Genomic DNA, 14,741 nt, shown 5'->3' with positions numbered 1-14,741 from the left:
AATTCAGCCTCCAAACAAAATCTCATTACACTTGCACACTTGGTACAAGGAGTTCTTCCTGCATTGGGATGATAGTGTGAAGTACATTGTGAAGTCAGAATGTTAGGCTGTGGTTTTAGAAACTGAGCACCTTCCCAACATTCTAACTGTGCTGCCAATAACTTGGTCAACAGAACACTAACAGTAGACAACAATCTAAACATTTTGTTTTGATATGTTGCCATTTATTCTGGTACCCAACTAAAAATAGTGTCCTTTTAGAAATCTGGTTCTCCTCAGGTATAAAGTATCATCCTGCAAAACCTGAAAATGAATGAATTAGCCAAAAGGGATACTCCTACACAAAATTCCCAACTTTCTTTGGCACAAAGAAAAAACATTACAAAATACACTGACAAACGTAAGAAATGAACTGTATATTTTCTGCAGAATGAGATTGTTTGTTTTTCAGGTATATGTTAGTAAGCAACGGAAACACAGAAAAAATTGCCTTGGCCAAAACACACTCAGGGAAAAAAGGTCACTGTTTTTTAGTACAATGTCTATTAAAACAGAATAACTGCAATCATTTCATCAAGAATAATTACACTTCATGGAAGACTGATGACATTTAAAAAGGCAAACAGAAGTAAAATAAAATTATTACATTAAGACCTGAAGCTCTTAATTTCAGTAAAATACCAGTGAACATGCCATATGGTCAACTGCATTATTAAAACATGGTATTACTAGAATTGTTTTAAATAAAAATCGTTGAAGGTATGTTGGTATATCTAGCAAGTATTTTCAGTATGTTACAGTAAGTAACCACTTGAAAGTCAGAACCTTATTAGTTGCAGAAATTGATATTCCACCAGGTAGCCTGTTTGTGCTCAAGATTTAAAAAAAAAAAACACAAAAAACCTCAGGTAGTTCTGCCTAGATTGATACCATGTGTGTTAAAGACCAAACCAATGGAAGAACAGGACAGATCTGCCTTCTGCTCAAAGCAAGGTTAAAAGTGAACTCAGTGCTAGTTGTGCTGGACTTTGTCCAACAGACTTTGACTACAACCCGCTCTAAGCAACATTTCAAAAAGATTTCACACAGATTTGGATAGAACCAGCCTGTCTCTTTGCATTAAACTGCTTTAGTTGTATTTACTGCAAGTACCGGGAATATTCTACACCTTGTTTGGATAACTAATACAGACAAAACCAAATGGGAAAATTATTTTGAGAATTTTCATGCAGAATTTTAAGATATCTAGAAGCCCAAAAGATCAAGAATAGACAACAGAATAAGCAGATGATCTGATTATACTGAAGCCCCAAAGCACACAGAACTGACGTGAATAATGAGAACACAGAGCATTTTCAACAGCCATTGAAATGACTCAGCAATCATTGCTTTCTTAGTTCTAAACAAAAATGAAGAGGAAGAATATGAAAGCTCTCACATACCAGTTCTGTATAGAAAAGCAGTAGCATGGACTACCATATACAATAAAAGACCAAAAAGTAGTTGAATATTGAACTACGAATTCCACTTGTACTTGTTCAACTTGCCCTATCTCTCAATTCTTAATTGAGAGGTAGAGAAGAATTAGAAGCAAGAAACTAAACGAGACACCTGCACTCAGTATAATCATGGTAACTGCACCTTGCAGCACACGTTGTCCCAGAATAGAAACCTTGACTTGATCAATCAGCTACCAATGACAATAAGAAGAAAACTTTTCAGCGTTTACCTGAAACTTCTTAATCAACTACTATCTAATTAAATAAGGAACATCCACAGGTATTGATACTAATGCTACAATTGGCAAAAAGAAATTATTTACGAAAGGAAGCTCTGTGCAAAAAAAATAGAGGAACAGTGAAAATGATTACTTGTAATATGTACTGACCATTATGCGCAAACAATCACAGTGAAACTGCAAAGGACTACTAACAGGCAAGGAAGCATTTCTCAGGTTTCCTGCTACTTTCAATTGTACCTACAAAGTACAGGAAGGATGAAAAACTTCGAGAAATTTCTTTTATCCTTCACTTGTGGTTTAGAACTTACATACACTGACTACAGGAATACTTCATCCTAATCTACAATGCAGGGAGAATATCTTTACTCCAAGATTCAGGATAGCATACTTAAAAATTCAGCTATGTCAGTTAGCACACCTTCTCATGAACAGTGGTTAGAAATATACTACACTGAGTAAAACTAACACTGCTCCTGACACTATCAGGACATAAATTCTCAAAGCATTCTTAGTGTAAAGGTGCATACTTGACCTTATTTGTCTCATGAAATAATGCATAAAAAAAATGAGTAAATACAAGATGACTATATGCTGTTCAGAAGAAATATGGTACACTGCTGAAAATCTTATGAGTAGCTCTCAAAATAAATAAATAAATAAATAAAAATAAAACCAACATAGTTTTCAAACACTAGAGAGCGAATGCTCCACAACTGAGTACCAGTAGGCTTTAAAGGTTTACCTGTGTATCCATAAATGTATCAGATTAAATCATACAAATTGATTGCATCCATTTGTAATGTTTCTATGTTTCAGCTCCCTTCTGCTACAAGATACTTCATGTAAGATACACACATCGTAATTGTGGAAACTTGCAGATTGAAAAAGGAGTTATCTCCAAGCCTTCTAAATTAAAAAACAAAACAAAATAAAACAACTATGTTCTAAAATAAGAACACTGCAGATTTTTAACAGTAAACAAGACATTAACTAAGAGAAGGAATGCTTTTCTGGCTATCTGAGACTGCTACCACACAGAGTATGAATGCACCCTTTAAAAACATTTCATTACCCACAAAAGGAGACCCTTAAACAATTGTACTTAAGTATCTCCTTAAAAATAAATAAATAAATGATAAATAAATAAATAAGAACACATTCTTTGCATCAGTATTTAGAAGAAGGAAAGTCTCCTGTGCTATAAAGCTGGTTATGGGCCACAAAACATTGAAGGCGGTTTGGCTCTTACTCACACAGCATCAGCCATCCCCAGACTCATCCAGTTATCATCCCTCTCACTGTATTTAACAACTGAGTGGTCATGAAAAGCAATTGACAGACACCTGTTATCTGAGTGGCAAAGATTAAAGGAGAATAGGGCTTCCAGTGGTCCACTCAGCACACTCAATAGTTAACTTCCACGGGTAATTTAAGCTAACAGGGCTCTGCTTGGCAGACTGATACAGGAATGAGCATGCAACCAGCCAGCTGCTCTGACAGTATCTCATTTCTCAGCTGCCTTCTTCCATATTGCAAAGTCCTTTCCCACAATACGTGGACAGTAACACAGAAAAGATAATAAAAGCTAATGCAGATTTCTGTCTCTTGTTTCAGATGCCACATGCACCCCATGTAAGAATAACATACTTAAAAAAAAAAAAAACACCAACAGTTTGATATCAGAAACACTAATTTGCGACTTAAGCTCAGAAAAAAAAAGTTATGAATTTGCTTCAGATAAAAAGAACAAGCTCTTGAAAGACTGATGGCTTCTTCAAAGTATCTTTGTTGCTTAGGAGGGGAGCCAAACTGCACACCACCTAACCTAGCTGTTAAGCTCTGGCTATTTCTTATGAGAAGCATGACTGCTGCTTCATATTGCTTTGGAATAGCACCAGAAGGTTTCAGTCATGAATACTTCGCAACAATGCCCAAGGTACACACCTTCTAATCTTCTAACTCAAGCTGTCTACCTTTTAATTTTTAGTTCCTGACAGCAATCTTAACAGACTATGAGTTATGGACAGTTGTGTATTTCTGCATGAACTACATGCCAAACTCACAAAAAGTGATGGATATATTATTTGACTTTATCTGCTATATAAAGTTTCATGTTAAGAGTATTTCTGAAACAATTCACTAGACCACCCATCTGCAGTTGTTCAACAGTGCTGGGTAAAACTGAGGAGATCCACTTTCATCAACTGCAAGTCAAAACAAAGCTCATGGTAGATCAGACTTTGTATAATATAAACAGTGGTGGAATTTGGATAGAGAACAGAATCTGTTCCCTACAAAGAAACCCTGTTTATCACAGAATAAGGCATGGGTTGAGAAGGACCTTACAGGAAATCCAATTCCACCTGCTTATTGATGAGCAGGACTGCCAGCCACTACATCAGGCTTGCTCAGGGCACTATACAATCTGGTCTTCAACGCCTCCAGGGATGGGGTATCCACAACCTCTCTGGGTAGCCTGTGCCAGTGCCTCAGCATTGTCCGAATAAAAAATTTCCTCCTAATATCTAATCTACATCTCTCCCCTCTTTTAGTTTAAAATTGTTCCCAATTATCCTATCGCTATCTGCTCATGTAAAAAGTTTGTCTGAATCCTGTTTAAAAGCTCCCGCTAAGCTACAGGACACCCAATGAACCTCCAGGCTAAGCACGCCCAGCTGACATTTTATGTTAGGCAAGCAGAATTATATAAACTATAACTTCAACAAAAATCAATTCTCCTATGTTAAAAGGGTTATAATCCATACAGAAAGATAAAAGCATAAATAAATTGCTGTGAATTACGCATATGCTCGCCCCACCAAGTTCTGCTACAACATTCCCAAATGAAACACTCTTACTACAGAAAAAAACAGTAAGAGTTGAAGGTATGTCTGACACCAAGGCACCTGGGTGGGACACTGAGTATCTTACTTAGAGCAGGCTTCTGAATGGCTGATAATGGTAAAATGCTAAACGAGCCTATTTTTAAATCACTCAAGAACATGCAATAACTATCATGGTTTGTAAATGTAGGACTATGATGAAAAACTGTGAGTGGAGTAGAGAGAAAACATTGCCACAGAGACTCTGGAAAATATATTTACGGTAACTACGCAAAAGGTTACAGAGATGCAAGAGAAAGGCAGACAACACAACTGCAAATGAAGGGTCCTAAGCATTAAAAAAGCAAAAGAATGTAACATTCTGTGTATTCGAGTCATGGCTGAAGTGACAGAATTACCTTTGATATATATAGATAAACACTGTCCGAGTTAAAGCTCAGCAGACACTCTAAGTTAAAAATACCTAGTAGAAAGCTCAGCAGCAGTTCCCTGATCTTGTTATCAGCTTAAGCTCATTACGAATGGACTCTACCAAGAAGTATTAGGACAGTGATTCTTAAGATCTCAAAGAGAAAATACACTGAAAGGCATAGATGAAGTCTATTTACATATTGGAAAATGACAGCCCATTTCTTCAAGTAGCCTCAAGCAAAGAGAAGCAGTAAAGAATTTATCATATTGCACGTACTGAACATATAAAAAGGCAATTCCATGGGGAGGGACGGGGGAGCCACAAAAAATTGTACCCTGGAACACAGCTGGATGCAAATTCATTATACTAATTGTAAGAGGGGAGAGCACTTAATATACATCATTATATTAACAACTTCATTTCCCCTACAGGGGAAAACAGATTTTACTACAGACTAGTGAAAATTAAAGAAAAAAGCCAACAGTGGTGTTCACAGTCTAAGGAAGGGTTATGCAAGAGTTCTCTGCTTCAGAATCAGATTGAAAATGCATGGCATACTCATTTCTTATCAGTAAACTGGATGAGACACAAAGTACAAGAGCATTTTTAAGCCAGCAAATGAGTAGTTACAAGCATCTTAACTTCTATGTACTGTTCATAATCAATTGTAGTTATTGAAGAAAATATACTTTTAAGCTACCGGAAATGAAGGTAAGACTAGCAACAAAATGTGGCACTATGTTCAGAGTCATATTTTGATTATATGAAACACACACACACACACGCACACACACACACATTGTGATAGCATTTCTTTCTTTTTTTTCAGAATATTCTTAACAAATCTGACAAAGAAATTTGACAGTTCCTAGAGCCAATATTTTTAAAAGACTCAAAAGGATTAGAATAAAGATTTCTTTAAAGAAAGCTTGCGGCAGATTTAAATGAATGGAAGTTGTTGACTACAACAGAGCAATGGATACAAAAATGAAGGATCGTTGCCTTAGTTCAGTCTTAGAATCATCTTACAGTTAAATATCAATATATATGAAATATTTTAGGCTGCCATGCAAAAATCTACACATCTAAAACATAGATGGAGGAAATCTTTCCCTACCACACTTTTCTTAACTCTTATAGCTATTCTGTTACATTTTATAATAATTCTCTGTTGAATACAGTTTCTTGTATTTTGTTTCTTGTCAGAGTTCTCCACCAATTCCAAATTCCATAAGCTTTCATGCTGAAGCCTCACTCCAGGGTTTGGGAGTTTTTGTTCTTTTTGTTTTTAATCCATTTTCTTTCTTCTCAACCAGATTCAGTCCTGCTTAGCAGTCTGAGCTTCACAAGCCAGGGTAAAAATGTTTGAATACTAAATAGAGTTGAATAACAAAGCACAATATTATCTTTAAATCTCATTCTGAAGGTAAGGAATAAGCAGCAAAAAATGTTTGTTTTTTTTTTCCTTGTAAAATACTTATTTACCTTTTTAGATTACAGCTTAAATGCAAATTAAATTATACAAAATGAGAGAGGTTCGTCCAAATAATTGTAGCCACCTCAAAGTAAGTCATCCAGACTAAGATCAGTCATATTGGTACCTTTTACACTACAAGAGATACGGACCTCCAGAAGAGCTGATTCATCATATGTAACCTGCTGATGTCTTTTTAAGCAACTCAGTGAAGTCTCTGGAGATACTTCTCTCCCCATTTTGGCTTACGTGGCATGCCATAAAAAAAAAAAATAATGTATGGGGAGGACAAAACCCATCACAAAGCCTCCATATGCTTCCATATGCTTCCTCCTTGGCTGGCGTTTTTCAGTTAAGGGAGAGTAACTTTTCTTTTTTTTTTTTTTTTAACTGGATAAAATACAGCATCCCTACAGCAAATGATTCCGACAGCGGACAAAGGAAACAGCCAGTTACATACGGTAAGCTGTTGCTACAAGCCTGGAAACCATATCTGAAAAAAAAAATCAAGTGAAGCATCTACAAAAACACAAGGTTACTAGCTGGTGCACATAAGTATGCAAGACATGGAGGCAGATGCAAGGAAGATCTGATCAAATAACACTGATACCTTTTCTTGCTAAGATAAACAATCTTTTCCTGGAGAAAGGCAATGCAGTAAATTAAATCCACCAAGTAGAACCATTTAATATAGTGCCACACCAAGAAAGACCTGTTTCGGATGGAGTACGTTAGATCAAGGACAGAGGCTGTACAGCTGGTCACTCAAAGTTAAAGGAGACACTGCAAGGTAGCCAAAATATCTACCCTGAGGCCAAGATGTAAAATACAAATACATTCTATACCGACACTGACAAACAATACGATGTGAAAACACTGCCAATAGAGCAGAGAAACTGGGTCAGGAAGAACTGAATCAGTTTTGAGATAAAACTACAGAAAAATGTTTCAGAAAAGGTAACATGACTTGTAGAGGACTTTAAACATAAATGAAAAGCCTCCAAAACAGGACGCAAAGGTAAATGTGTTTGGCCCACTGCAGCCAAGTACGTTTTAATCCAGGTGGAGCTGTTTATACAGAAAAAAGAACAAAACGTACAAACTGGCCATGTATAAATACTAGGAATTTGAGACAGTCTTTCAATAGAAGTAACGGTCCTACGCAGAAGACCACGGGGTCAAAAATTTCCATAGTACCAAAGTGTTATCTCAAATAATTGTGAATATCTAATACTCAACTGAAAGCTTCTCAAGCCTCATCAAGCGTGTCATGGAACTGTAAGATGCGAGGTCTTCCCTGATTATTAAATGTCTAAAAACTTGTACTTAACCATAGAATCATAGAATCGCTAAGGTTGGAAAAGACCCACAGTATCATCCAGTCCAACCATTCTCCCTTCACCAATGGTTCTCACTAAACCATGTCCCTCAACACAACATCCAAACGCTCTTTGAACACCACCAGGCTCGGTGACTCCACCACCTCTCTGGGCAGCCCATTCCAGTGCCTGACCACCCTTTCAGAGCAGTAGTATTTCCTAACGTCCAGCCTGAATCTTCCCTGGCGCAGCTTGAAGCCATTCCCCCTAGTCCTATCACTAGTCACCTGAGAGAAGAGGCTGACCCCCAGCTCACTACAACCTTCCTTCAGGTAGCTAGAGAGAGCAATAAGGTCTCCCCTGAGCCTCCTCTTCTCTAGACTGAACAACCCCAGCTCCTTCAGCCGCTCCTCATATGGCCTGTGCTCCAAACCCCTCTCCAGCTTTGTTGCCCTCCTCTGGACACGCTCCAGGGCCTCGATGTCTTTCTTACAGAGAGGGGCCCAAAACCAGACACAGTACTCGAGGTGCGGCCTCACCAGTGCTGAGTACAGGGGGACAATTACTTCCCTGTTCCTGCTGGCCACACTATTTCTGATACAAGCCAGGATGCCGTTGGCCTTCTTGGCCACCTGGGCACGCTGCTGGCTCATGTTCCATCTAGCGTCAATCAACACCCCCAGGTCCATTTCCTCTACACAGTCTTCCAGCCACTCTGCCCCAAGCCTGTAGCGTTGCCTGGGGTTATTGAGGCCAAAGTGCAGGACCCGGCATTTGGTCTTGTTGAATCCCATCCCATTGGCTTCGGCCCAGCTATTCAACCTATCCAGATCCCTCTGTAGGGCCTCGCTACCCTCAGGCAGATCAACACTTCCAGACAGCTTGGTGTCATGATAAACCAACCAGACGATGAACCACTTAAAAAAACACCTGTGGTGAAAACATACAGCTAATGGTGATATTTATGTTAAAAAACAGTATTTTATAGCTGAGAATTTTCTCTAACAAACTGTGTAACTTTGCTCTTTGTACCTGTTGTAGCTTTACAGGAAATAAATAGGAGGCATTGCTTTTGGAGTGACCTACGTATTTTCTGAGGCAGGAAGAAAACTTCAAATCCATGTATAACTTTACATTTGGCATCTATTTCTGTTCTGTCTTACATATTAAACTGTCTTGATTTATGTTCAGTCACACTTCAGATGGAGCAGGTCAGTATTTTGTGTCTCAGCACACAAAGCGGTGCTTTTGGGTAGTAAAACAAATGATGGATGTTTCAGAACAATGCCTACAGCGGATCTACTGTGTGAGAATGGTTACACTTGTTTTTCAATTCAAAAGTACTTTCGTAAGTATTCCTAAACTTAAAGTTAAGCCCTATCCATAAGTGAATTACAGAAGGTATTTCATAATTCTGTCTGTAATAACCTGTGGAAAATGGGCAGCCCTCAGCACTACTGGCACAAAAACAAGGGAACTCAAAGCTCCAGTGATTCAGAGTATACTTCCACTAGTTCCTTAAGATAGTTAAAGTATTTCTCTTTACTCTTTTCCCATTTTTTCACATGAATCTTAGATCTAAATAACTAGAATACTTTATAAATGTATGAATACAGACACATATATGTAAAAAGAATATGCACATACATCATTATACTTTGCAGTGAAAGAAAGCTGTAGGCAATATTTTCAAAAAAATACAGACCTTTTTACTATATCATCAGATAGATGCCGTAAGATAAATTGTCTATTATTTATTATTAATTACTATCTGGAAGGTAGTAAAATAAATATTCTAAATATTTTAAACAATTATTCTATTATTATTAGCTCTGAAATGGAAATAGCCTATATTTTTATAATCACTCTTTCTTGGAAGTCTCATTTTGCTTTCAAAGAACAGTACACAAATCCTATGAAAATGCAAGGATCTGCATGTTTCAATCTAATCCACTGTGCCAGCAAATTACAAATGATGGAGAGGTACCAATGTTAACACTCTCATTGTTCATCATGTCAGAATCCAGCCTGCATCTCTACCACCTTTGCAATTGCAAAATTAAGATAAACAATGCTTGTTTAAACTACTGCCTGCATCAAGTACGTAGACACACAGTTGAACACTCTTTTCTCCAGTAGTCAGTGAAAGTTTAATATATACACTGGAGCATGTATTTCCAGGGCACGATACTCAACGCTGATTTGCAGACTCCGGAGTAAGGGCTGCTGACATGTTCTGTACTTTCTTTCCTACCCACACACTCTCATGTCCTACCTACTGAAACCTGAGAACAAAATGGGATAGTCTGTCTCATCTCAATGTAGGGTGTAGTCAGAATGCTTGCTCAAACCAGGAGCTCAAACTACTCAGACCTGCACCCTAAATTTAGCAGTAACTATGCGAACTTAGACTGTCATGTCAGGACTCTGTACAGACAGGGGCAGTACAAATGAGCAGTAACCATTCAGTTATTGAACTGTCTTCCTGCATTCTTCTCTGCCCCATTACTTTTTAAGTTGACCGAATGGAGAACCGTCGTTCAAAATGTGACCCTGACATATGTCTGGAAAAGGTCCATCTGATTAATTGAATAAAGCGGTCACGTTCTAAAACAACTGTTTATGACCATGTAAATATAACATCATAATCTATGTAAAGTGTGCAAAGACGACTTTTATTTTCGTATTATCAAACTTATAGTATTGGACTCTACAACTTAACTGGTGTTCTACAGGGCTTTGTTGTGTGATTGTTTGGTTTTTCTTCTTATACGAACGAGAAGGCACAGAACAGATGAGAAGCATAAACTGAACTTAAAAAAGCAGACACTCCATTATATGGTGCTTTAAGATCTATTTGGCAGTTAAAAACGATTGGCATCTGAACAGGATTATACAACTGGAGCTGAAAACCTAGGCATCAACTTTTAACACTCATTGTGCAGCTACTGCAATAGAATTTGGGGAACAGATAACTTTGCCATCTCAAATATATGCAGTGTGTTCCAAGAGATGAGACAGATTCAGTCAGATTCTTGTACTTACATGTGCATTTCTGTTCCTTTCCAATTTCTAAGTAGTACAGTAGTATTCCCTAATTCTATTTTCACTAGCTGTATACTCCCATAATTTCTCTTCAGTAGCATATTACCTTTTCATTATCCATAAAGGATGCACTTCACTGCAAGGGGTTACTCATGTAAGCTAACTAAAGAGATAATGGCAGAAAAAATACAAAGTTCGCTCCTAGTGAAATCTTGCCTTGCTACGAGCAAGCTCATGAAAGACCGGGCAATGTAACAGTTAAACTTGAGAGCCGCAGTTCGACTGCATTTTCCATGTATTTTTAAAAAGTACAAAAATAAAGCCAACTCAAATTCCTCACATTATTTGATGTTTTTCACAACAGATCACAGAAGTAAGGGTAAGAATGAAAAACACATATTCCTTTTTACAACTCCCACTGAATAACATTAGATTTTTAGCTTTGAAGACATTTCTGCAAATGACACCATGCTTGACATCCTCTGACACAGCCAGACATTCCAACCAAAACCAGTTTTATGTCTTGTGTCTTCCAGACACGTGGGTTTAGCATATAATACAGTACTGCCACAGCAGTGCAACAGAATAGAAGCCAGTGTCAACTCCTGATGTGTTTAAACACTACCAGTTCCAAAAGAAGTGCTCAGCTTTTACATGAGAATCAAAACTATGCTTTCGTGTAATTGCAGCTTCCCTTATTATGTGTTACAGTACTTCCAACAGTTATGAAAGCAGAATGTAATGCACAGTTCCAGATTCTCTTATCAAATAGTCAAAAAAAGGAGATGAAACCAGGCAAGTCTATTCCAAAACATTTTCAGTATTCGGTTGCTTTTGTGTCTTCTTTGTTATGTCAGTTCACTTGTTTCACATGAAGGCACTTCTGTCCCAGACCTCTTTGAACTCATCATGACAGATGTTGAGGTAAAATAATTATCAATCAAACATAACACATTAGAAAGCTGTTTAGACTGGCAGAGGATTTAGACCTCTGAGTTCATGAAGCTGAATCCCATATTCTAGAGATGCACATACTTGCCAGAAAACTTCTTAATGGAATTTTAACAGCAATAACTGCCCCACTGTTAAGACCTCTAACTAAAGAAAACTGGGACTTGAACAGATAGATTTTTTTGATTGAGTATACGCACTACAGAAGGCCAAAGATTTAGTGTTCAAATACGCAAATAGTATTAATGCCAATCCCATTTACACCCACATAGTCTCATGGCTTTGAAATGTCCATTGAAGGCCAAGTAGAAAAACCATTAATTAGAAATGGCTGACAGTTCCTCTTATTTTCTCCTTGAGAGAAATTACATTTCAAACTAGCTAGACAGTCATTCATAAGAAGCAGCACAAATACAGACACAATTGATATATATTCCATCTCTCCTGATCTTTCTCCAGCCTCTGTACCACATTCAGACTTACACTACTTACACGAACACCAGAAATCATTTGCAGACTCAGACATTTACAACCCTGCCTCCAATATGGAGATATTCCGATGCAGAATACTCTCTTTTAAGTATAATAGGAAAGGAAATGGACTCTACTAAGCATTTCACAAATTTTCACATTTGCATAGCAATTCTCCTTCCCTGTAAGCTTGCCTTTCGTTTACCTACAACAGAAGCAGTGAGGCCAATAAAACACAGAAGAAAGCTGCTGTCTCATCAGTTAAAAGCTTCCAGACATTGCTAATTGAGTTTATGTAAAATCTCTACTGAAGCCCTTCCAAATGTTGACATCTTTTTATAAAAAAAAAAAGTAATTTTATTTTTTAAAAATATTTTCAAACTGTATGGTATCATCATAACTGGACACTACTCTGAAAGGAGATAACACACCACACAATGAAACATAAGTGCATCATTAATGCTTAGATTACAAAGATCACAGAGTTTCTTTTAAACATAGCACACAAAAGAACGTTTATACTACTTAAGAAATTGGAGAAATAGTTTAGAAATGAGACTTACCACTCTTGGTTAAATACTGAACATTCTTCATCACTCCTTCAGTGTAAGCCCCTGGCTCATAATTGTCCATCTCACCCGAAACAATATGAGCTACTCTTGAAGCACGCCCTCGAATCGCACCTGCTGCACGATCTAAATTGTCAGCATTTTGCTCTCTCAGCGCAATGATACACTTGTTCACATCCTCAAGAATATGGCTTTCTGCAAATGAAACAACATTTATTTTTAGATTGTATGTCTTTTATACCATCGGATACATTCTACACATTGAACTGGGTTTTATTTTTCTTCCAGTTGAAATACATTGGCCAACACAGGCCTGGATAACTAACTTAAAACATGACATCTAAACCGAACTCTCTGTGAAATCCTTAAACAATTTAATGATTGATAGAAATTGAAAGTACTCTCATGCTGTTCTACGGACAACAACAATAAAATACTCAGTTATGAAGTGATAGAATAAATCAAACCCATAAAATCTGACATAAATCATGAATATTTGTAGCATGAATTAAAATTTGAAGGGATTATCACTGTCACTTATTATTGACCCTCTCAAAACTATGGTGGCAAAAGATTATAGAAAAAGATTAATCTCTGACAAAAAATAATTACCCCAACAACTAAGTTCTTTTAAACCTGCATGTCAGGATCTTTATAATAAATCTTATGTTAATAGAGAAATATGTTTGGCTAGTATTAAAATTGTATGTTGGATTAGTACAATACGCTACATGACTATAAAATGCATGCTGGTTATTTCCTGTAATAGGTAGTAGTACGTTTTTACTCCAATACTTCTTGTGATGTTTACTGTGTTACTATATTTTATATAATATTACTGTACAAATATGCTTCTTAATTAATCAGTTATCTACAGATAGCATCACTAGCCTGCTTGTACAACTACATTATCTCATTTGACTTCTGGTCTCACAATATCCTCTCCCCAGCCAACTCTGTCATTCCCCTGATGACAGACTTTCTCTTTTCTATTAAGCTTTCATTCCTATAAAATTCTTTCTCTTATTAGAATTTCCCTCATTAGAATTCATTATCACTTCACAAACATAAAGCCACATTTAAAAAATGAAAAAAAAATCTTTTTCTTCATCTTCTGTACACTGCGGCAACTGGTTTATTGCCAACTCAATCTAAATGATTTGACACAGCAGAGCCATGAGCTCTTAATTTTTACCTTAATAATCACAATATATGCACGTTAGAGTACCTTTCCTCCCGTGCAAATACCTATGCATGCAAAATACTACACTCCTACTATAAAACTAAAACGATTTTTGAGAAGAAGAGACTGGGAGATGTTAACCTGTGTGAAATACATGCATGACACGGAACTTAAGAAAGTCACAAAATCCCTTAAATGCCAGTTCCTCTATGAGACACTAGAGGAGTTCAAGATGATGTTCCTAGTCAAAAGCTTACAGAAAAAAACTAAATAAGCACCCTCAAAAGAACCCGACAAAGAGGGATTAAAGATGCAATAAAACATCATTATTTTTCCATAAGACTATAAGAAAACAATATATATCACAGCAATTACTGTCTTCCGAGTATAATGAATATTTAATGCTTACAGTGCTTCATCAACACTTGATTATGTAATACAAACTTGCAAATGGGAGTTGAAGAAGTATTAGTTACATAGTCAACCAAAGAGGTATCCAGCAGTGTCTTTGCTATGGAGAGGGGTTGAAGCAAGCTGATCTCATCTTCCTTAGAGATCTAACATTTCCATCTGGCAGCCACCTCCTACAGAGACATTCTGGAACTGCAAAGCTGTTTTCACCGTGTTCTTTTTGACTTTTTTTTTTTTTTTAATGGACGTAATTGCCATATGCTGAGACAAAGTCAAATTGAGCTTTTGAACACACTTCCACTTTGAGAACTGTGAAATGCTC

The 14,741-nt window shown here is 37.0% G+C and overlaps 1 protein-coding gene across 8 annotated transcripts in view; it reads right to left on the bottom strand.

The window, feature by feature from the left end:
* The window catches only part of CTNNA3 (catenin alpha 3), a 442,665-nt gene that overhangs the window by 101,708 nt on the left and 326,216 nt on the right, over positions 1 to 14,741 (bottom strand). For all 8 annotated transcript variants that reach the window (XM_040702351.2, XM_040702353.2, NM_001199536.2 and 5 more), the window contains one exon: positions 12,820 to 13,020. In XM_040702351.2, coding sequence (XP_040558285.1) covers positions 12,820 to 13,020 — 201 coding nt within the window. The remainder of the gene's footprint in view (positions 1 to 12,819; positions 13,021 to 14,741) is intronic.

Source organism: Gallus gallus, chromosome 6 (assembly GCF_016699485.2).
Source record: "Gallus gallus isolate bGalGal1 chromosome 6, bGalGal1.mat.broiler.GRCg7b, whole genome shotgun sequence".
In the NCBI taxonomy this organism is placed as follows: Eukaryota; Metazoa; Chordata; class Aves; order Galliformes; family Phasianidae; genus Gallus; species Gallus gallus.
This window is presented reverse-complemented; position numbering and strand designations above follow the sequence as displayed.